This window comes from Daphnia pulex, chromosome 9 (genome assembly GCF_021134715.1).
Source record: "Daphnia pulex isolate KAP4 chromosome 9, ASM2113471v1".
In the NCBI taxonomy this organism is placed as follows: domain Eukaryota; kingdom Metazoa; phylum Arthropoda; class Branchiopoda; order Diplostraca; family Daphniidae; genus Daphnia; species Daphnia pulex.
Genome location: NC_060025.1, coordinates 2,914,069 through 2,935,158, shown reverse-complemented (window position 1 = coordinate 2,935,158; position 21,090 = coordinate 2,914,069). Strand labels below are relative to the sequence as shown.

Here is a 21,090-nt window from a genome sequence, read left to right as displayed (position 1 = left end):
TTTTGAAAAAGTCTCTTTCGCCGACTACTAGATGGCTCCCGTGGGGTTGGGCGAGGCCTAAATATAGAAAACACAATCGGTTTTCGTTTCGTTTTAGCATGTTTTAGTATTGTTATCATGATTGCAATATTGTGCTTGTTTTCTTTAGTTCTAGCAAATCAATGTAATTACCCTAATTATACTATTAAAATTTTTGTGTAGCACAAGAGCACAACCTACGAATTGGTGATAAACAGAATTCATGATATCATGGGTTTGCCAGGAGTTTCCTGAAATTGCTATGGAAATCAAACATCCTCAGCAGTTATGTTATGAAACAAATATAAATAGGTATAGTTTAAGTGATTTATTAAAAATAAAAATCTGCAGTTTATTGCATCTCTTGTTTTGAGATTGCAGATGTTGTGTTTCAATGTCACACAGTTGGAGTCAAGAGTCGGAGTTGGCATACCAGAGCATGGAGACAGCTTTTGGATCCCAGAATCACCGTTTTATGAAAATGGTAAAGGAGTTTACATTTTTAGTACATATGCATATTTGCCTCCCATTCTCATCAAATAGAGATTTGAGTACATACTAACAAACTCACATTTTTGATGAATCAAGTTATTTTTATTATTGATGACGAGCTACTTTGCTCTGGGTCCTTCAACTGGACTTCACAAGCCACTGGTAACAATGACCTTATTATTGAGCTGAATTTAAACAACTCTGACAAGAAAATAAGTCTGCATCTAATCATGTATTTATATTATATTTATAGGTAATCAAATTTTGGAACATTTCTTTTTATTCTAAGTTTCTGATGACCTGCACCTTTGAATTCATTCATTTACATTGCACAAGAAATTTTGTAATTTCTTGATCTTGAATCCTTAAAAAAATAAATAAATGATTTATGTTAGAAGACCTCGTTTGCAAACATGATTTTTCATTTTTTAGATAGTCTTTTTTACAGGTTGTTTGATTAGCTCACTTCCTATGTATAATGTAATAGACGAGTCAGATTATATTTCAATGGGAAATTAAAAGGGGTAAAGTTTTTATTAACTTTTTCACAGTTACTCTACAATTAAAACTTACAAAAGGCCATAATTCCAAATATCATGTACCAGCTTCAATGAGAATCGTAAAATCGAACGAGTGCAGACGAATATAGCATAACGTTGGCAAGCCTGCAAGGATATCGTAACGTGGATTTTCCGAATGTCAATTTCCTGGATATTAAATTACGCTTAGTTTATAATATCTTTTTTAAAGATGAATATTACGTGAAATTTTCTTTTTCGAGCGATACAATTAAATTGAACGAGTTGAAATAGAGATAAAGTTCACAAAAATCTGAAATAGTGCTCGCTTGGCTCGTTGCAAACGCAGTGATCCGAGTAGGAGTCTATATATAGGAGTGTCCTAATCCCTTTAAGTTATGAATTTTCAGAAGTTTTTCTACACTTTCTCAAACAAACTATTCCCCTGATTATCACAGTCTGAAGTTCATTGATACGTCGAAGTAGTATCGTTCTTGAAAATGAGTTTTTCGAAGAAGTTGAAGAGTTTGTTTCGTACGAAGAAGAGGAGCGTAATTGTCAAGGAAAAGTCGACATGCGTACTCTTAAGTTTGATTTACTTTGATGAAGATCGATATGTACCGAATTGTCCGATAGTTACTTGTGGTCGTCAAAATGCGCTGACACAAGTTTGGACATTGAAAGAAGATATCTCTACTCCAGTCGACAACGAGAAGCTCCTGGATGTCATTCAACAATCTGCTAAGCCTTCTCTCCCCCAGCAGAAAGAGGACACTCTTCCTCCCGTTACCATCCCGGAAGCGTCAACTTTGGTCCCCGTGGCGGTGGAAGATGACAAGTCAGCGGCGGAGTACCCAACATTTATCGACGCAGAGGTACAAACGGATCAAGTAGAGGCGCAGGAAACGGCAGTCGTCGACGTGGACACTCAAACTTCATCGGCAACTATCGAAGATTTTCCGCTACATCCGGATCCGGTAGTTGCGCCGATTCAACACTCTGACTCCCAGATTCGTCCCGTTGATAATGAAGATCTAACGCAGCCAATCGTACACCGATTATCCCCCGAAACTGCTGTGACTCCTGCTCACACGATTGATTACAAGGAAATGTATGACAATACTTGCATACAGTTTGCAGCGATGCACCGACGGGTGCGAGGACTTATCTCTTCCCGTGCCGTTTTACAACGCGAAAACGTAAGACTCGTTGACCAACTCGAGATAAAGAACAGAGAGCTCGAAGAAGAAATTGCCTCGTCAAGTAAGAATTTGAAAGATTTGGAAAGCGAACACAGCGCCAACCTGGAGAAAATGAGAGGTTTTCACAACACCTTGCTCGAGAACCGTAACATCAAAATCGCTGAACTCGAGCAAACCATCTCAGATTTAAACCAAAAACTCGATGACTTCGAATATGACAGCCGGACAGAAATGCAAGAAACGAGGAAAAGGTATTCAGTCGTCATCCGAAAGCATAATGAATACTTACAGCAACTAGAATCCCGCATTGAGGAGTTAACGAAGCATAACACCGAGTTAAACCTGTCTATTGACGAACTGGAACTTGCCTCCTTCTCCCTGCCGAATTACTACAAACTTCTGGGTGTGGAACGCGGGAAGGCCTCCAAAGAAAAGGTCCAAAGTTGCTTCCGCAAGAAAATGCGTCCGATACATCCGGACAAGATGAAACCAGACGCGGACGAAAAAGCCTTCGCTAAAGCAAAAGCATTAGGTGAAGCCCTTCATAGAGGAAGACTGATTCTATCGGATCCGAATCTCAAAGAACATTACGACGTATGGATCGATATGATTGATATAAAAAACGCTGAAGATAGGATTCGAGAGTATGAGGCCAATGAGGCTCGCTATGCAGAGAGAAATTGGAACAAGTACTGACCTGTTCACCTGATGGATTCGCGCTCGCTGAGTTGGATTTTTTTTTGTTTTGGTTTTTTTTTATCGAAGTTAAGTATAATGGTTGAAGCTGAATGTCAGTCTTGCGATTGATATTTGTTGATTTGTGATGACGCTCCCTCCTCGTAACAATCCGGAAGGGAATGGTGGGTGAACCTGTCAATGGAGTTGGTGTGTCGCTGTTGTGCGTGGGGACTTCTGAATATACTTTGAACTGCACAAGCTGATTTGTCATTGGGAAGTACGAAAGTGCTTACACAATACAACTCCTCTAACAGTCAGAGAAGTAGGTTGTCCTCACCCTACATGTCAGTGTAACATTTGACTACCTTGACAGGGGGTTTATTTACCCTTAAATGAGTCCACCAATTCTTTACGGTAAGTTACGATGGAGACAGCCGAGCAAGTTGACCATTATCGATTGTAGGGCTGGTTCAGTTTCAATCATTTGCGCTTTGGTTTTTGTAATTTTTTTTTCTTTCTTTTTTCTCAATAAATCGGGTTCTGTCCCATATATAATCTCAATTATTTCTACCGTGTTGTTTTACCTTTTCTTATTCCCCATCATTTATGATACTTTTAAATTCGATGGCATATGTATGCCATTTATTGAACGGCATATGCTATTTTAATTTTCATGAAACAAAAATTACATCAACACATCTCTTCTGGTACCGTACCTTGCTAAAAACGCAGGTAGCTGACAACAAATGAACTATATTGTCGACGAAGCTGACCCACCATCCCGAAAGATGCTGCTGTTCTCTAGCTCAAATTGATAGGAAGGAACAACAACTTCGGAAATCAAAGGCATGAAATGCAGAAACTGTAGCTTCGTGTCAAAGGGTTCTTTTGTTACGTTAGTTAAACATTCTTTTTATGATAGGTACGAATTGAAATGACTTTGTAGGCCTGCAGCATAGATTAGGGCGAATGCCACTTCGTTTTATTGCGTTCTTAAATGCAATTAGCAATAACTTATACTAATACAGACAAATAATTATGTTGACAAATATTTCTTTTTACATAATATATTTCTCTTGATTCAAATCACGACAATAGTTCATTTATAGGATTATTCTTGAACAATAAAAATTCATGTAAACATTCATTTTCTAGTACTTGGCGGGAGCCTTGTAGGCAGGTGCGGGGTAAGCGGGAGCTGCTGCTGGGTATGCGGGAGCTTTGTAAGCTGGGGCAGCATATGTGCTGGGTTTGTACTCGGGGTACTTGGCTACACCCTCGTACTTGACGTCAGCAACGTATCCGTAGCTGTCAGCCTTGTAGGTGACGATCTGGGTGCGGCCATCGGGAAGCAAAACACGGTAAGATCCGGTGGTCACTTTTCCGTCGCTCTTCTCAGAGTGGCCGTAGTTGTTGTAAGATGGGGCATCGTTGACTTCCCAGTCAAAGCTGTACGGCTGTGGGGGCTAAATGGAAAAGAAGACAACACGACATTTGTTAGGATAATCATTTGAACCAAATCACGCTTATCTCTGTGAATAGCGAGTGCTCGTAACTTCTAAAATAATATTGGCTATAAGCCGGCTATTAGTTTTTCTAAGGTAGACTTTTACGTATGATTCAGTCTTGTATCCAGGGGCGGGATAAGCTGGAGCTGCTGGGTAAGCTGGAGCTGGAGTCGGGTATGCGGAATTGGCGGCGGCAACAGCGACGAGAGCGGCGACGATGAGGAACTGTAGATAAATAACCAAATAATCTTTCGGTTACTGTTGATTCCTTATGACTGAACAGGCACTTCTTATAACTTCTTACCTGCATGTTGCTGGAGTTGTTGTACGATTGAATTCAGCTGGATAACTGATACCTAAAGTGGACCGTTTACATCCTTTATATACCAATCTCACATCATGGGCTGTGATACGTGAAAGAACACTCGTGCAAAATCTGCTGGAGTGGGCGGGCGAAAGATGATGAAACATTCAAGTGAACGTAGATTTCCTCTGGCGAGCACGAGTCGGGCGCGAAATACATTCGAAATTGGATGAGTCTCTTTCGCCTAACCCGAAATGCCCGTCACCTTCTGGATAATAGTTGAATGGGCGACTCATGCCCACATTTTAGCCTAGATTTCTTTGAACTTTCACTCGACAGTATTACTACATTACGATGTTGTAATTTGGAAAAAATGCGCCCAACCTACTACCGGTATATTGTATTTGTTAAACCTTCTGATTAACCGGGTGAAAACGCCCCTCCTGAAAAATCAATGATTTTCACATGACTTTCAGTGCCGGCAAAATTCGGACACTGCTTTTTTAGAGAGAGAAATTTTCTTGCTCTACCCGGCGAGAGAACCATTCCGACAACTTTTCCTTTCTTGGTCGGGAATGTCCGTTAGAAAATCAAGTCGGGAATAGCGATAAAGTCCAAATAGAGAAATTTAGCAACGCTTTGTGTCTTTCTTTTTTTTAAATGACTTGAGCCACATTTACTCGGAATAGAAACAAAGTTCGATTATGTATTATTTGATTTATCCGGACTTATCAGCATGATTTTATGGTGAAAGTTACTAATTGTGGGGGGTTGACATACATAAATGAGTTCCTGCTAATGAAATCTAATTTTCGTGTACAAGCGAAAATCAATAACCATTCACATCGATTCACACAGATAAATTACATGCGTAACGTGAAATTATGCTTAATATCTAGATGGGCTTTTGTAGGTTGGGGACTTGTATGTTGGAATTTCGCTTACTGGGATTTTGCTGAACGCGGGGTAAGTTGGAGCATTATAGACCGAAGCAGAGTAAGCTGAGGCGGAGTAAGTGACAGGCGGGTATTGGGCCTCTCCTTCGTACGTGACATCGGCGGTGTATCCGTTGCTGTCGGCCTTGTAGTTGACGATTTGAGCACGGCCGTCTGGGAGTTCCATGCGGTACGATCCTGTGATCACTTTCCCATCGCTACTCTGAGTATGAGAGTAGTCGTTGTAGGATTCATCCTTAACCGCCCATTCGAAACTATATGGTTGAGGTTTCTGAAATAAAAGTTAAGATTTATGGATCATACAATATAAAAATTGTTGTTTGTAGTTATTAGCATTTATTCAAATATATACGTAGGATTCAGCAGGCTTTTCATAAGCGGGAGATGAATAATCCTTAGTTGGATAAGCGGATTTGGCGGCAACGACAGCAATGAGGCTGACAAGAATCAAGAACTAATCCAGCAAAAGAAATTGTAATTGATGAAAAAGTCGTATTATTTGTCTTGCCTCCACTTTACCTTCATGTTGACTGTGTCCGAGAGCTGTTAGGTGGTTAAAATCAGATCAATAACTGACTCCTTTGATCGACCAATTCAACAGTTATATACTACACACAGTCCACCTCAAAGTATCATTAATCACTGAGTGATCAAACCGGGTCAAAAGATAACAGGGACCATTAACTGGTTTGGCGTAACATTGGAATGCTGGTTTGTTGGTTGTTTTTTTCACGACAGGTGTGCAAGTCTACACCCGAAATGTGTCCTTGATATCGATATTTATGTACTACGACTCGTTGTGTACGTGAATTATAAAAGATTTCTTTTCTTTCCACCTGATGACAACTCGTTTTTCCGATAGCCTAGTGTCCATTAAAACAATTAAACCTAAGATTAATAATTTGAATTTTCAACTACCATCCATTCAACTATACCGAATCTTGTTAGTATTTTTCCGTTTTTGCTTGGGCGTATCTTATTAAGTCGTCGAAAGTGACACGTCAAATAAAAACAAAGGCATTCTGTATTGCATAAACGGTAAGACTGTACACACTGTAACATTCGGCATGCAAGACACCAATATTTGTTGGCCAATAAAGATTTAGGAATATTAGCCACCAATATAATAGTTGGCCATAAAAGAATAGAACATTGAAAGAGATGTCTGATTTAAAGATGCCTAGTACTTAATTTGCGTTACCTGTTTGTTCGGCTTGTACAAGATGACGGTGTACGGAGGAATGTTATTGACGTTTGACGGGGCTGCATAATAAGCGGTTTTACCTGTGTGGTACGAAGGGGCAATGACGTAAGGATCGACTGCCTTGATGGGAATTTTATTGGAGGCCGGCTTGTAGACTGCAAAAGGCTTTTTGGAAACGGCCTTGTCGGAAGCCACTTTGTTGCGCTTGGTGGTGTAGTATCGGTTCTTGTATGCCGGAGTAGTTGAAACCAGAATTTTGTAGGCAGGATTGGGATTCAAGGGTTTCTTGGGAGCAACGTTACCAGAAACCGGTTTTCTGTATGCCGGTGTAGTAGAAACCGGAATCCTATATGCCGGTGTAGTAGAAAATGGAATCCTGTATGCCGGTGTAGTAGAAACTGGAATCCTGTATGCCGGTGTAGTAGAAAATGGAATCCTGTATGCCGGTGTAGTAGAAAATGGAATCCTGTATGCCGGTGTAGTAGAAACTGGAATCCTGTATGCCGGTGTAGTAGAAACTGGAATCCTGTATGCCGGTGTAGTAGAAACTGGAATCCTGTATGCCGGTGTAGTGGAAACTGGAATCCTGTACGTTTTAGTGGTGGAAGGAGTCTTGTAGACCGGTGTAGTAGTAGCTTTATAAGTGACTGGATTCTTGTGTGGTGGAGGGGTAATAGTGTTACTGGGCTTCTTTGGGACAGCAGGATTTTTGGAAGCTGGGCGGTTATAAGCGAGTGTAGTGGAAACTAATTTTTTGTAAGCTGAGGTTGTGGCTGGATAAGGAGCCTTGTACGCTTTAGTAGTAGGAGTTTTAGTGGTGGTGGTGGTGGAAACGGTAGTTGTGTAATAAGGAATTGCCGGGGTAGAATTAGGTGTTTTGTGAGATGAAGGAGACTTAGGAGCACTACGGGTTGTAGTGGTGATATAGGAGGGCTTCTCGGTGGTTGTCACTGCTGGCTTCAAGTATTTCGGAGTAGTATACATAACCTGCCAAAAGCCGTATTCTTCCGGCGCGTAAGTGAAGACAACGTCGTCAGCTGAAAATTCCGATGTAATGGAAACATGTTGAGCCGCCGTCTTGCTGCCGTCTCCTTTGATTAATGGAGCCGCGTACGAAGCAGGATTGAAATAGATGGGCTCCTTGTAGGATAGAGGACTTGTAATGCTCGGTATCTGATGGTAGAAAAGAGCCACTGGGCTATCACTGACCGGATTGATGTAAATTTGATCTTTGACAGGCTTCTCTTCAGACGATTCCTCATAGCAATTCGCCTTGTTGGTACATTTTCCAGAATGTTTTGACGAATTTTTCTTCGGAGATTTCCTGTGTTCTTTTACCAACCCACTGTCCATTTTCTCCTTGTATTCCACCACGCTAGAAGCACTGAATTCAGGATTGTGATTGTACTGGACATCGGCCACGTAACCGTTTCCTTCATCCTTGTAGTTGACGTGCTGGTGGCGGCCGTCGGGAAGTTGGACGTGATAAGAACCGGATACGTGACCCTGCTCGTCGCTGACTCTTGTATCGCCGAAACTGGTGTAGTCATCTACCTTGACTTCGTAGTTGAAGCTGAAAGGCATTGGGCTCTGCTTAAAAACAACAAACAAAATTGAAATCAATTCAAATGTGAGATTTTGAAAATTACTATAAATCTTATTACGCTGGATTCGACGGATGTTGGCGATTGATTGGATGACCAACTGGAAGGTGAGTAGGTCGTCGGTTTGACGTAGAGAGCAGACGAGGCCACAACGGAAGCCAAAGTTGCCAGAATGAAAAACTGCCATAAAAAACGAGGAAAAATTAACACTAGTAATCAATTATACACATTTTCTCGTAAGAATAAAATACCTTCATTTTAAAATTCAGTGTACTGTGAGACACTTGACAGACAACTGGCAATCTATCGGGGATGGATGCCATCGTATATATACAGGCTGATGCTGCTGCTTGTTACAGGTGATGTGCGTAATGAATTTCATCTCATCGAATCAAATGGGAACCAAAATGGGTGGTGAATGACAATTTCCTGACCAAAAGAAAAAGCCATCGGATGATGCGTTTTCACTTGACGCCACCATCTGACTTCATTTACTTTCTCTAATGGACTTTCTTTATTATTATCATGATTTCCCATATTGCACAAATGGAAATGGGAGCCGACGATTGAGATGGGAAGAATCTGGCTGCATTATAGATATCAATCAATAAAAACTTTTTCGACATTCGATAGGTTTTCACTGATCGATGCGCTATCATAACAAATGATAAAATGAGCCAATAATAATTAATAATATCCATCGGGCGGATGAGAAAAGAAGAAAGACGACTCTCGATTTCTCCGTTCGGCTACATTAAGTTCCCCGCGTGATCAACGGGCGTGATCTGTATTGAATTTTCCAATCGAAAGGAAATCGGAAATCATCTTGTAGTCATCCAATTTCCCCCGATCGTCACACACGGATGAAAAGTATACTTTTAGCAATTTATGGTCTGGTAGATACCAAACCAATATTATAGAAGACCATTCCAGAAATAAAATTCCAAAATAAGACACAATAAAACGCCCGTTATGCCTAGAAGGTATTTTACCGCTCTGCTGTTAGAAAATATTTTGTGTAGAAATAATAACAGCGCCGGAGTCGAAAGATATTCGGAGCAAGGTGAGTGCCCACAGGCAGAGTTACATATTTTCAAACTTGTATATGGAGATGAGATGCGTGTTGTAATGTAGGGAGAGAGCGAGTGAGTTTTTATCTATCTGGCCCACAGCGAAAAAGTTGAACGACGCGACGCCAGACGCAGTTTACACGGACCGCCGAGACGCCGTGACCGATGTATTATCCCACGACGGCAGGAATTGTTTCTCTTGCCAAGTAGTGTTTACATACAAGGCTATATGCGATTGCTATACAGATGGTCCGAGAAATCTCAACAGTCTCAAGTCCAGCAACATGCGTGTGAGTCTATACAAGAGGCCTTGAATGGCCGGTGAAAATCCGCAGTTTTATGAGATCGGCCAGCCACGCCCGATCTCTTTTGTTCGTCTGACGAAAGGCAAAAGAAAGTTCTCTCCTCAGTTTTCATTTCCATTTTACCATCAGTCAACGTTTGTTTGTTTCACATTTTGATTGAGAGTGAACAAAAGCAAAGAAAAAACAGTTCGCAGTGGACACGGTAAAAGGTAAAGAAAAACAAACAAAAATTATCCGAATTTCTCTGATTATTTATTCGTTTTGTTATAAAGACCCAGACTGGTGTGATTGCTATTTACAAAGGAGGGAGTTGACTGGGAGGGTCAAATAGGAATGGCAATTTTGGCCAATAATTATATAGCGAAAAAAGGAAATTTAATTTAATTGTCAAATGTGGAACAAAATGATTGTGGAATGAAACCGCTTAATTGTTTTATTTATTTTTTTTTTTTTTAGATTTCCTCGCCGTCCGTTTCACTTTCGTTGGACGGCATCAAGAGCTCCGCATCCATTTTCGGCTGCTGCTGGAACACGTTCGAATTGCAAGCGCACAGGCCGCAGACGTGCTGGCCGCGTTGCGATGCCGGCGATCCACTGGTAGGTTGAACGGCCAATCCGCCGCACCTGCGCCCACAAATGGATGGTAAATTTAAATACGTAGTTAAAAACCCGATTTTAGAGAGAAAAAAGTTTTGAAGTCCAAAACTGTGTATATGCGCTGACCAGCTGCCGTTGCGTAAAAGGTGTGGTTAGCTTTCCTTGTTTGAACCCGACTTGCGTAACAGTAACAGAAAGGCCAGTCATCTTGCTAACGGATAGTCGACGGCAGACAGTGAATAATAATAATGTAGATGTCTAACACAAAATTTCCATATCAGAAAAATGGTATGATTCGGGGCGCTCGGTCATTTTTGTTTCAAATCTGAACGGGGGGCGTTGGTTGTTTCCCTTGCATTTTCTCTTTTCTGTTATTTTCTTGTATTAAAATCAGATGATTCATTTCAGAGCACTATATGTATAGGAGTACAAAAGAAGCCAAATCATCTAAACGCCACCTGGATACCATCGGAGTCATATGTAAAAGAGGGAAAACGATTGAATTATGGACTCTCTTGTTGCTTACTCATCGGTTTCACTTTCTCCCTTATCAGACGAATCGATATCAGCCCCAGTATATTCCACTGAATAATTAATCGCAATTTCGTACAGAATTTTATCTTTGTTAATTCAAATGGATTTTTTCTTTCACTTTTCCTTTCTCTTTTAGAATTGCTCGCCATCTACCGTTCGCCAACGAGATTGTGGGAATGTTACGTCACGCCGTTAACGGAATTAACGGTACAAAACAATAACAACCCAGTAACACAAAAAGCGGACATATATAGCATATCTACTAACGAGCGAAACAGCGACGATTCCGGCCGTTTTTGGGCGCTGAATGCTCCTCGATTCGAATAGGCGTGTCGGAAAATTAATATAAGCCCCTCATAAATGTACAAGTAATTTGTTATATTTTAATACTCAAATTTGTTGGCGTTTCAGGTTCCCATGTCGTGTAGAGCTACTTAAACCGTCGTGCGCAACCTTAGAGATGCGTGTTTCTCCCCAATTATACGACTATATGACATTTCCGCTTTTTCCGGTAGGCGGACGTGGGAAGTAAGGGAGGAGAACTCGTACGCGGTCGTTATGATGTAATCAAGCCCGCCTTGACCGGTTCATTAATATCGAATTTACACGACTACTACTGTCCAATCGCATCTAGCTAATAGATTTCCTTTTACCTGTACTGGTGGTCGATGTGGGCCTTCTCGATGCGCTTGTCTTTGGCCCGACGATTCTGGAACCAAATTTTGATTTGAGTTTCGCTCAATCCCAGCGCCGACGCCAGCTCGGAGCGTCTCGTCCGCGAAACGTATTCGGCCGACTGGAATTCGACTTCCAGCCGCAGGGTCTGCTCCTGCGTGAACGTCGTCCTCTGCCGCCGCTGGCTCAGACCTTTCCGCTTCCTCCTGGCCACTAAATCGACATCAATACAATCAAATATGAGCTGATGGTATTATATCATATAGAACCAAGCGAATTAAAGCGTTCAAACGGCTCGACAAAACGCGGGTCACGTAATATATTGTCAATAGGGAGGGGCATTGTGGGAAAAACGTCAGTCGTCGTCGATGGGAGTTACGTCCAAATGCGCGACCGATACGGAAGGTTAATAGGTTAATAGTTTTTTTTTTCGGCTGGCATTTATAACATGGGTCCCTTCATTGCTCGTGATATACACAGTTCTCCCTCCCTCCCCCTTTTTTTTTTACCTAATATCCCGAAGTGAAGAGACAACAGATGTTTAAAAGAGGCGCTTATTCTCACCCTCATATCCGGTTTGAAGTGGGAGCTTCCCCCCCCCCCCATTTTTCAAGTATGTCCGTCTTTTTTTTTCTTCTTCTTCTTTCCCCTTACTTACCTTGTCAATATCCGTAATGGGGTGGTTCAAGGTATAGATAATAGGGGAGTGGTTTGGGGGGGGGGGAGTAAATGTACAAGAGCTGTGGGGTGTGTTCATCACGGAAAACAGAGATTATATTATACCTGTGCGCGATCAGTGCTCTATCATATAATGGTGGCCTCACCCCTATCATGTGCCACTTGCGCTTTCGATGACCGCGCGATTCAATTCGAAAAAAATGTTGAATTGCCCATTGACGATTGACAATGGCGTAATATGCTGCAATCCAATTCACAGAGAATTTTCGGAACCAAACAGAAAAAAAAAGATGGCTGCTGTTGGGTTCCGGTTCACCAACTGCATACTTATTGTCAATGGTCCCATTTTTGTTTTCCCTATATATTTCCAGATCTAAATACGCCATTCATTTTTTCTACGCAGCAAACAAACGGTTTGGGGGAGAGATAGGAAAAAAAAAGTCGGACGCGTCAACCAAATGGATGTGAACATTTAACCTCAATAGTCACGCAATGCCAGACGTTTGGAAAATTTATTAGAATGGGGAAACAACAAGTAAGGCCCGCCGCCGCGTTGATCATTTTTAAAAATTTCGTTCTGACATTTTTTTTTTAGCGGACCACCTAATTTTGTTGTCGAAATATCGGGCAGATGTGTCAAAACACGCAAGAACGATTCCACAGTCGGACGTTCAACTTATCACCGTCATTTGACAGACCACACAGTGTGAGCCTGTGAGGTTCATGCCCCGTGCAAACTGTTCGGGGGAAAAAAAATGTGACCCACATAGAAATTTGAATCCGGTGACTAATCGGATGAATGAAAATTTCAATTGAAATCTTCCGAAATAATTTTCAAAATCTTATCGATTTTTCTTCACTTAACCGAAAATTATGCTGAGTAAAAAAATTTAAATATCTTGGTTATTCGTACTTAGTGCGGTGAGAGCTGGAGGTAGTGAAAGCGGATTGAAAAAAGATCCTTGGTTGACTCCGGATGCCCAGAATAACTGATCCGCGTTCCACGGTGGGTAGAGGTGCCAGGCGGAATTAGCCCTGGGCTGATGCTGCTGCTGAAGTGCGGAAATGGACGGAAGATCCGCCTGGGCTCCGGCTGGGTTATTCGCCGTGCTGGTCGGAGCGCCACCGACGGATGCATCCACCGGCGGCCGATCGGCTCCTCCGTAAATTTTGGCGAAAAACTCCGACGGGGTCATGGGCACTTTTTTGGCGCTACCGGACTGACTGGACGTCGCCATGGCCATAACGCGGATGCTGTTGGAGGGTCTCGTCGACGTTTTAACTCACTTTGACGGACGCCTGGAATCGACTGACGATAACAATTAGCCCGCCCAGGTATAATATAGTCGGATGTATACACATAACAAACACTATAGGGAACACTAAGAATACTAACCTTTATTTTTAGCGGGGGGCTCTCTGTGTTTTCCAGTGAGACCCCAAATCGTTTGACACCAGATAACCCGACCCCCCACCCCTTACTATACTCCCTATATCACACAGCCAATTGGTTCGTTCCATTACTGGGCCGGCTCCATTTCAATTGGCCAGATATACGTATACACACATACAAGTCTAGTCGACGCATATGTATATAAGCTGCTCATCTGCCTTCCCCCCCCCCCCCTCCCCTACACCCTCCCCCTTTTTCCTGTACAGTGATGGGAAGCTCAACATCCGGCCAGGTGAATCCGTAGTGATTTACATCAGTCCCATCTCAGATGGCGTAGACACTAGACACATTACAGTTAAAGGGATTTCAGGGGCCTGGACAGCAGACAGTGACAGAAGGGGCTTGCAACACATCGTGATTGCAGCCAATTTCCTTAATCGGTTGCAACCATCCCCTTTCGGGTCTAGTGAACCACACACAAAAAAAAAATTTGTTATTTCATCTTAGCTCCGGACGTCCATTTAAAATAATGTTACTGTTAATTAACTCAACATCCATGTGGCACAATATGCATCGCAAATGAGTCATCTCGGCGTTTTCATCTAAAATGACAAATTTGTATTTTGTATCGAACAGAGACACATGTGGCGGACCAGCGCCCCACTTACTCCATACAACACATTTGCAGTGAACACATGCTATTTTTAAATAATAACAATACAAAAAAAACAAAAAAACAAGACATTTCTAAAAAGTATTCCAACCACATTCCAGCTGGGTCTTATTCATTGTCATAATAATAGTTAACCATCATTTTCTTCATCGTTCTGATCAACAGATAATCATTTTCCTTTCCATCTCAGACGACAATGTTTCGATTGGCGGGCATGTGGCGGCCGGCCGGCTGGGCGGCGCAGATGCAGGCGACGGGAACGTGAATGACTTCGGTGGCAACGACGAGCTTCAGCTGCGGGTCGAGATAGGCCACTTTGAGCGGCGAGACGAGCGAGAGGCAGCGGGCCGGCTGCTGTGACTGTGACTGTGACTGGCCGGCCGAGCAAGGCGACGACTCGCAAAGGCAATGGGCGCGATGAATGACGTCGGGAATGCGGAGGGGATTGACGTCCCGCTGGATGTCGAACGGACAGAGCGAGCGCCTCTGCAGGTGAGGCGAGCGCGGATCCGGATGGATGGGGCACTGGTGCCGGTGGGGGTGATGGAGTTCCCGTCTAATCATCTTGAGAAGATGACCGTCGCTGATGTTGGAGTGGCCGCCTCCTTCTTCCAGCTCAACAACTGGACCGGTCAACGGATCAACAGTCATCTGAGAATTCGATTCGATTGCGGCGACGGCGACGGCCAACCCGGCCAAGAGTATAACGACAGTCAACATGGAACAAGAAGCATTTGAGGCTTGTTTCATTCTCATTTCACACTCACATCGCCCGTCCAAAGAGATTTTGGTTTTGGTTTTGAATTCTGTGCCTAAATAGGTGCGTCCGGAAGAAAAATCGACAGACACGTAGGAGGTTGATTTGAACTACACCTAACTATTTTGACGGATGATGAGTGACTGCTGGTGTTGTGTCAATCCAATCGAGTGGTGAGTGGTGTCTTCCACCGCTACTACGCAGCTATTTATCTCGTTTTGACTCTTTTTTTTTTTCACGCGTTGGTTTGATCTAGCTGGTCCCTGCCATATGAAAAGACTTGTCATGATTTGTGTGTGTGTCTTATGACATCACTTTTGGCTGGCCGAAAGGTGATGCGGCGGCGGCGGCGGCGGACGCTCTCACCTCTCGGGCCCGTTTCAACTGGTTCGAATCGGACAACAAAACTGTGTCCACCCCTCTCTCAAAACTGTTTTTCACGGCTAGCAGTTTTGGTTCTTCTTGGAAAACAAAAAAAAAAGAAAAAAAAATTTCTTCGATGAATTCATTCTTGCTCCGAAAATTGTTCGCCACTACGATTTCGACATTCGTGATTGGGTGAAGAAAAAAAACTGAATTGAATCAGCCCAGTTGATAGATAGATGTTTTCTGTTAGGAGAACACACATAATATTCCAGACAACACGGGCCGAGGACGGCCGGCCGCTATACACTTTCAGAATGAAATCGAACGTCCGGCGACCTGGTTGGTGCCCGTTCGCACCCGTCCAAACGGGTTCTATTTAGACTTCTCCGCCCGCTTATTTTCTTCGAGGGGTGGCTGGACCGGGGCTGGACAACGCAGTTGTCACTTGCAATGGGATTCCACTTAATAACACGTGGATGTATTTCGATTGGCGACGCGCGATACATTCGAGAGACTTTTGATTATTATTATTAGCCGTACATATCGGGGACGTTAGTTGGGATTCAATTACACGGCGGAGAAAGGGATGGCGAAACGAGCGGGAGATTTAAAATTTAAAAAACAATTAATCGAAATCAATGTCAATTGGTTGCGCAATTCTATCGAATAATTCAAAAAACAATGGAATAAAAACTTTCGCTTTTATTTTTGGCGCATTATATTCGAGTGCGCATTGACGCCTCCTTGTGGTTAGGTTGGCAACTCGTTGAGTTTTACCTCCTGAATGATGATGTCGGTAGACCTTCGTCTGGTCGGAGTGGCCGATGCGAACCGGAATGATTCAGTCCGGCGTAGAGTCGAGCCCTCATTGGCCATTTCTTTGATGCGATCCATATGGCATTTGAAACGACATAACGTTACATTCTGCGCTGTGCTCGAGTCCCTCAACGGAACGTGAAGCTATTTCTTTATGCGGTCTAATGTAGTACCTTGACGGGGTGGAAAGTGGCGCCGTCGTTTGAATTGAAATTCGTTGGCTGCTGCGGCTGCTGCTGGTCGCCGCCGTCGTCGTCGACCTGGACCAGTCGGCCGAGATGGGCGATGTAGGCGCTCGCCATGAGGAGGACGTCCAGTTTGGAGAGTTTGGTGCTGGGCGGGACGGCCGGCAGTGCCGACTGCAAAGATTGGAAAGCTGGACGATAAAATAAGCGATGCAACATGAGTTGCTGGAATAATTAAATCAACTAGAAAAGCGGCTCGATTTCTCTATAGCGATACGATCCACATCCGCTCTAGCCATTTCGAAGCTCGGATTCGCGTTGCGTAAGTTTCAGTAATAATCATTTCAATACCGTCACGTAAGTTTTGGACCCGACTTCGCTCACGAGCCGCGTTCGGACGCCGACTGCCTGATGAAGGTGCCGTCATTTAGAAAACAGCAAATCAAAACGAAAGAAGACAAATAAAAAAAGCGGTTAACTCCCGATAAAAGAAACTCAGTTCAACCAGCACGCGTCCATCAATTTCTCAGAATTTCCAAACAACATCATGGCAGAGATTTAAGAAAAATATAAATGACATTACGGGAGTCTGTACAGCTCCCATTCTTCATTTCTACTGAATGGAAAAAACAAACAAAATTTGGCAATTGATTTAATTTCTTTTTACCCATGATTTAAAAAAAATAATAATAATCCGGACTGCTGGATGATGACGACACAGATGTTGGCGACAGAAGTGCTAGCGCTCAACTAAATAAAAAGTACATTCAAACAACAGGCAAAGCCAAATTAAAAATAATAATAATAATTCTTTTTCTATTCGACCGCAAGTGAAATGAGCCGAGGATTTTGACTGCACACGATCCGCCGACAGCCGGCAATGGAATGACGGAAGATTCCGACACCTTTTTTTTAGTTCCATGGCATTACATGAAAAAAGGGGGGGGGGGAGTGATATTCACTTTGCGTGTAAAACGATCTGCGGGCAAAACATATAACCAACCGCGTTTTCCGTGAGAACACACGCAACACACACATACGTACTACACCGCCTACATGTTTCATTCCCCCCATCCATCCATCCTCCTCATCATCCCCAGTTGGAAAATGAAATTAAAGAAATACAAAAAAGCCCACACACCCTCCCTAACCGGATCAAGTTACACGAGGTCCTCTAACTAATTGGGGCTCGGTGCGTTTGCACTACATTACCCTCCTCCTCCTCCTCCTTTTCAGTTGTTATATGTTCGGTATGTGGTTGTTGTTATGGTTGTACGAACGTGTGTAGAAATGCTTTGAACAGTTCACGTTTTTTTTCGTGAAAAGGAGAAAATACCAGACGGCAAACGTGACAGATCTAGTTCGACGTCGAATGTGATGTGGTTGAGGCTCACGTCTGAAAATTCGTCGTTCTTTATTTATTGGCTGATATTTGTTGTTAACGTGCCCGCAACACTCTCCGACCGGAATAGTTGATTGGGTCGGGTGTCCGATCCGTCGCACGATAACTGTTGATATCGATGGCCTTGTTGACTCGACGACCCAAACTGATCACCTTGTGCCCTGCGCGTGATATTTAAACAAGACCCATCACCGTTTAGATTTAGCTGGAAATTCTGGACCATAACACATAAAAAAAAAAAAAAAAATTCGCTCAGATTGATGAAAATCGTTCGACTGTTGTGTGTGGAAAACTCGAGAAAATTTGATTTCGCATTTCTGGGCGGCATTATTCCGGTTTTCAAAGATGAACACTTGTTACTTGAGGCCAACCTCTAATCGTTTGAATACAACAATTAACGCTATCCATCTTTTTTCATTTATCACCATCAATCAAGGGTGGAAAGGGAGGGCTGGTATAGAGTACAGAACTTCTTAAACGATTAGCGTTTACATTGTCGGATAGATGATATCGCCCTTGAGACCAAGCCCTTTTTTCCCTTTTAATTAACGGAAAAGAGGATGCTCAAACATTTATAATAACTAGTTGTCGGTTGTCAATGAGCTGCTCAAAATTCCAACAACCAACCGACTGACGAGTCGGCTTGCTTCTTTGAGACCGACTCTTTCAAAATGATTGCTGATAATATCTGGGGAAAAAAAATGAACATCATCACCTGACGCTTATAGGTTGTTACGTAACAATACACAATGCGGTGGCCTTAAAATATTTTGATTGGGTGAATGCGGAATAGAAACTGCGCTGCCAGCAGGTGGGCAGAGACCGCAAAAAAATTATAAAAAAAAAAAAATGTTTTATTGAAATATTTTTCATAGGGGCTGGAAACATTTTCTAAATTGTTGCAAATGTCAAGTCATGCAAAGAAAAAGTTTTTGAAAAAATGTTGCGTCTCTCGAATGTTTGGCGTAGACTCGTCCAAATTCTTTCGGACATGTAAACAACAATTGCAGAGCACAACAGACTTTCTAATAATGCATGTCTGCTGTTATCTTTGTTGGATGGCTACAAAAGTGACGTCTTGGTACTTTTTGGAGCCGCAATAAACTTTATTAATGTACACTCGACTTAGAAAAGAATAACTAAAAAAAGAACGGGTTAGCTTATATTCACTTTCGTTTTTTCATACACGAAAGGCCACACCCATGTCCCCGTCAAACCGCTTTCTGAGAGCCATGTCAAAATCCGTCAGAGAGGTGTTGGGCTATAAACTGCCCTTCAATAAAAGATCAGAATCGCCTATATAACAAATTTGAATTTTTTGAAAGCAAAAAACAAAAAAATTTAAATGTTTTCCTTTCCATTACGTCACTTGTGAAACCGTAAACAGGATCCTAATCTCATCTCCGACAGCCACGGGATTAAATTGAAAATCACAAATTAAAGACGAAAGAAAATGATTGGAGTGACATTAGCCGTTTTCCGGTATATGCGTCTTAGAACTGACCAGCTCTGATTTCATTATTTGTTATTATTGCCTGACGGCTGTTACATCCCAAAAACCGAATATTTGAGCAATCGACACCTGACTGTGTTGGGTTGGAAGCCAAAAAAATAAGTTCGGTTGCACCATTCAGTTTTCGAGATGTTTTATTATTATTATTATTAAATTTTTGTTGTTGTTGTAAAATCTACGTATTCCCTATACACTATAAAGCATATCAAGTTCATGACACGGCTTCACCTACAGCGACATATACAAGCCAAAACCGGAATTTTTGTTTGTTTTTTTTTTATTATTTTTTAAGACTCGAATTTCGATAACTGATTGGCGAGCCGTGAGCTTTAATTTTTTTCTTTTGTTGTTGCCATCAATTATTCGTAGAGTTACACGAGGTTGTTATTATGATTAACAAGGTCTAATACTACGACTCACTGCGTATGTGGGTCAACGTCAAATTCGTGCGTGTAAACTACAAGTCGTTCAAGATGTTTCCCAAGTTTTTTTGTTTTTCCTCCGGCAATTCCGTAAAACTGTAATTATTAATAAATTAACTTATTAATTTGACGAACTCGGCGAGTGACATCCTGATCTCTTGCACAACACAGACAAGTTTTCCTGGGCACACTTTCCACGTCTCAGATTTTTTTAAATGTTATTCGCCTCGCATGTGCAATCAGCCTTATAATGGAAACGAATGGCACAATTTAATTGAGATGATAAAATTGGACGGGACGAAAATAGGCGCCAAAGTTCAAACGGTGACGAAACGATGAGATCACAAATATTTTTGTCGCATCCAGTGAATCAAATATGAATCATATTTAATCCAGTGAGCGCCAGATTACGTGAATGAAATTTCTTTGATCAATTTGTTGTTGTAAGGTCATTTGTAGAGAAAGGATGTTTCCCAAACTGCGGAGTTTATAATAGCAATTACCAGCACTCTGTTGATAAGAAAATATAGTTCAGCTGGTTGCATTATAGAATTTTTGTACCGTGCAGTCATTCAAAAGAAACAAACATATTAAAGGCTCTTTATACCGCAGAAGTATTGATTTCTCCAGCCGGAAGAAACCTTGATCAATTTCCGCTTTATATTTCGTATTCTCTGTTATTCGAGAAAATGGCGGGTTGTTACACATTCGTTATGTGAAATGTGAAACATTCAAACGACAGCAATCAATGGGTATGTGATTTTTTCCAGCGAGGAGTAACGATATCGCAAATTACACATTTGCACACAATCAAATTATGATCTTCAAATTATACGCTTCAATTATTTTTGAGTTCCAATTTAGGACTTTTGATCAAGTTGGAATTTAAAACAAAATTTAATGACTACATCTTCTTTCACTTCTACTTCTCCATGCTGCTCCTATACTCGGCTGAATAAGGTGTTTCCGTAATCTAATGTGCGGAGTAGTTATTTCCTATTTGGCTTCCGGCCAATCAGATTGGGCTGTCACTTCAGCGTTCATGAGACAATGACCCGGACATGACAATTACGTGAATGGGTTTTGAAGGTAATTGCCAAATACGTCACTATCGAAAAGTACACATCAGCGTTAATAACTAGTTCTGGAAATCCGCTGTACCGACGGTCCAAATATGTCAGAACCGGTCAGTTATTTGCTTATTTGTCAGTAATTGTTGT

At 42.1% G+C, this 21,090-nt stretch overlaps 6 protein-coding genes across 10 annotated transcripts; 1 reads left to right on the top strand and 5 right to left on the bottom strand.

Annotated features, from left to right (window-relative positions):
- The first annotated feature begins 36 nt into the window (after nucleotides 1-36).
- Nucleotides 37-3,469, top strand: LOC124202390 (GRIP and coiled-coil domain-containing protein 2-like). 4 transcript variants are annotated; one of them, XM_046598738.1, is made up of 4 exons: nucleotides 37-330; nucleotides 400-502; nucleotides 607-672; nucleotides 764-3,469. In XM_046598738.1, the coding sequence occupies exon 4, from the start codon at nucleotides 1,529-1,531 to the stop codon at nucleotides 2,924-2,926; it is 1,398 nt and encodes a 465-aa protein (XP_046454694.1). In that variant the 5' UTR covers nucleotides 37-330; nucleotides 400-502; nucleotides 607-672; nucleotides 764-1,528; the 3' UTR covers nucleotides 2,927-3,469. The 4 variants fall into 4 exon arrangements, with proteins under 4 accessions (XP_046454694.1, XP_046454695.1, XP_046454696.1 ...); XM_046598739.1 differs by having other exon boundaries at nucleotides 562-672; XM_046598740.1 differs by having other exon boundaries at nucleotides 393-502.
- A 490-nt stretch (nucleotides 3,470-3,959) lies between these two features.
- LOC124202393 (cuticle protein 7-like) lies at nucleotides 3,960-4,870 on the bottom strand. Its single transcript, XM_046598742.1, has 3 exons — nucleotides 4,721-4,870; nucleotides 4,522-4,641; nucleotides 3,960-4,374 (listed from the first exon to the last, which is right to left on the bottom strand). Exons 1-3 carry the CDS (start codon nucleotides 4,724-4,726, stop codon nucleotides 4,060-4,062), a joined length of 441 nt encoding a protein of 146 aa, XP_046454698.1. The 5' UTR covers nucleotides 4,727-4,870; the 3' UTR covers nucleotides 3,960-4,059.
- A 536-nt stretch (nucleotides 4,871-5,406) lies between these two features.
- LOC124202392 (cuticle protein 10.9-like) lies at nucleotides 5,407-6,334 on the bottom strand. Its single transcript, XM_046598741.1, has 3 exons — nucleotides 6,196-6,334; nucleotides 6,029-6,130; nucleotides 5,407-5,947 (listed from the first exon to the last, which is right to left on the bottom strand). Exons 1-3 carry the CDS (start codon nucleotides 6,199-6,201, stop codon nucleotides 5,609-5,611), a joined length of 447 nt encoding a protein of 148 aa, XP_046454697.1. The 5' UTR covers nucleotides 6,202-6,334; the 3' UTR covers nucleotides 5,407-5,608.
- A 348-nt stretch (nucleotides 6,335-6,682) lies between these two features.
- On the bottom strand, nucleotides 6,683-8,892 carry LOC124202605 (repetitive proline-rich cell wall protein 2-like). Its single transcript, XM_046598965.1, has 3 exons — nucleotides 8,736-8,892; nucleotides 8,545-8,664; nucleotides 6,683-8,470 (listed from the first exon to the last, which is right to left on the bottom strand). The coding sequence occupies exons 1-3, from the start codon at nucleotides 8,805-8,807 to the stop codon at nucleotides 6,857-6,859; spliced, it is 1,806 nt and encodes a 601-aa protein (XP_046454921.1). The 5' UTR covers nucleotides 8,808-8,892; the 3' UTR covers nucleotides 6,683-6,856.
- Nucleotides 8,893-10,098: 1,206 nt separating this feature from the next.
- Nucleotides 10,099-13,706, bottom strand: LOC124202440 (homeobox protein rough-like). Its single transcript, XM_046598784.1, has 3 exons — nucleotides 13,257-13,706; nucleotides 11,644-11,878; nucleotides 10,099-10,483 (listed from the first exon to the last, which is right to left on the bottom strand). The coding sequence occupies exons 1-3, from the start codon at nucleotides 13,585-13,587 to the stop codon at nucleotides 10,312-10,314; spliced, it is 738 nt and encodes a 245-aa protein (XP_046454740.1). The 5' UTR covers nucleotides 13,588-13,706; the 3' UTR covers nucleotides 10,099-10,311.
- Nucleotides 13,707-16,237: 2,531 nt separating this feature from the next.
- LOC124202442 (transcription factor 24-like) lies at nucleotides 16,238-18,016 on the bottom strand. 2 transcript variants are annotated; one of them, XM_046598785.1, is made up of 4 exons: nucleotides 17,201-18,016; nucleotides 16,885-16,941; nucleotides 16,522-16,707; nucleotides 16,238-16,410 (listed from the first exon to the last, which is right to left on the bottom strand). In XM_046598785.1, the coding sequence occupies exons 1-4, from the start codon at nucleotides 17,202-17,204 to the stop codon at nucleotides 16,283-16,285; spliced, it is 375 nt and encodes a 124-aa protein (XP_046454741.1). In that variant the 5' UTR covers nucleotides 17,205-18,016; the 3' UTR covers nucleotides 16,238-16,282. The 2 variants fall into 2 exon arrangements, with proteins under 2 accessions (XP_046454741.1, XP_046454742.1); XM_046598786.1 differs by having other exon boundaries at nucleotides 16,522-16,724; nucleotides 17,201-18,009.
- Between the last annotated feature and the right edge of the window lie 3,074 nt (nucleotides 18,017-21,090).

Excerpts from the sequence above, each read along its gene's own strand:
- LOC124202440 (XM_046598784.1), bottom strand. The coding sequence starts at position 13,587 with ATGGCCATGGCGACGTCCAGTCAGTCCGGTAGCGCCAAAAAAGTGCCC. Across the intron at positions 11,879-13,256 it reads TCCAGCTCTCACCGCACTAA|TGGCCAGGAGGAAGCGGAAA; the intron begins GTACGAATAACC and ends ATGTCGATTTAG. Across the intron at positions 10,484-11,643 it reads CACATCGACCACCAGTACAG|GTGCGGCGGATTGGCCGTTC; the intron begins GTAAAAGGAAAT and ends TTGTGGGCGCAG.
- LOC124202392 (XM_046598741.1), bottom strand. Across the intron at positions 5,948-6,028 it reads AAAAGCCTGCTGAATCCTAC|AAACCTCAACCATATAGTTT; the intron begins GTATATATTTGA and ends CTTTTATTTCAG.
- LOC124202605 (XM_046598965.1), bottom strand. The coding sequence starts at position 8,807 with ATGGCATCCATCCCCGATAGATTGCCAGTTGTCTGTCAAGTGTCTCAC. Across the intron at positions 8,665-8,735 it reads CACTGAATTTTAAAATGAAG|TTTTTCATTCTGGCAACTTT; the intron begins GTATTTTATTCT and ends TTTTTATGGCAG. Across the intron at positions 8,471-8,544 it reads CAACATCCGTCGAATCCAGC|AGCCCAATGCCTTTCAGCTT; the intron begins GTAATAAGATTT and ends GTTTTTAAGCAG.
- LOC124202442 (XM_046598785.1), bottom strand. Across the intron at positions 16,708-16,884 it reads GGTCCAAAACTTACGTGACG|TCGGCACTGCCGGCCGTCCC; the intron begins GTATTGAAATGA and ends CAATCTTTGCAG. Across the intron at positions 16,411-16,521 it reads CCACTTTCCACCCCGTCAAG|AAATGGCCAATGAGGGCTCG; the intron begins GTACTACATTAG and ends ATCGCATCAAAG.
- LOC124202393 (XM_046598742.1), bottom strand. Across the intron at positions 4,375-4,521 it reads GATACAAGACTGAATCATAC|CCCCCACAGCCGTACAGCTT; the intron begins GTAAAAGTCTAC and ends TTTTCCATTTAG.
- LOC124202390 (XM_046598738.1), top strand. The coding sequence starts at position 1,529 with ATGAGTTTTTCGAAGAAGTTGAAGAGTTTGTTTCGTACGAAGAAGAGG.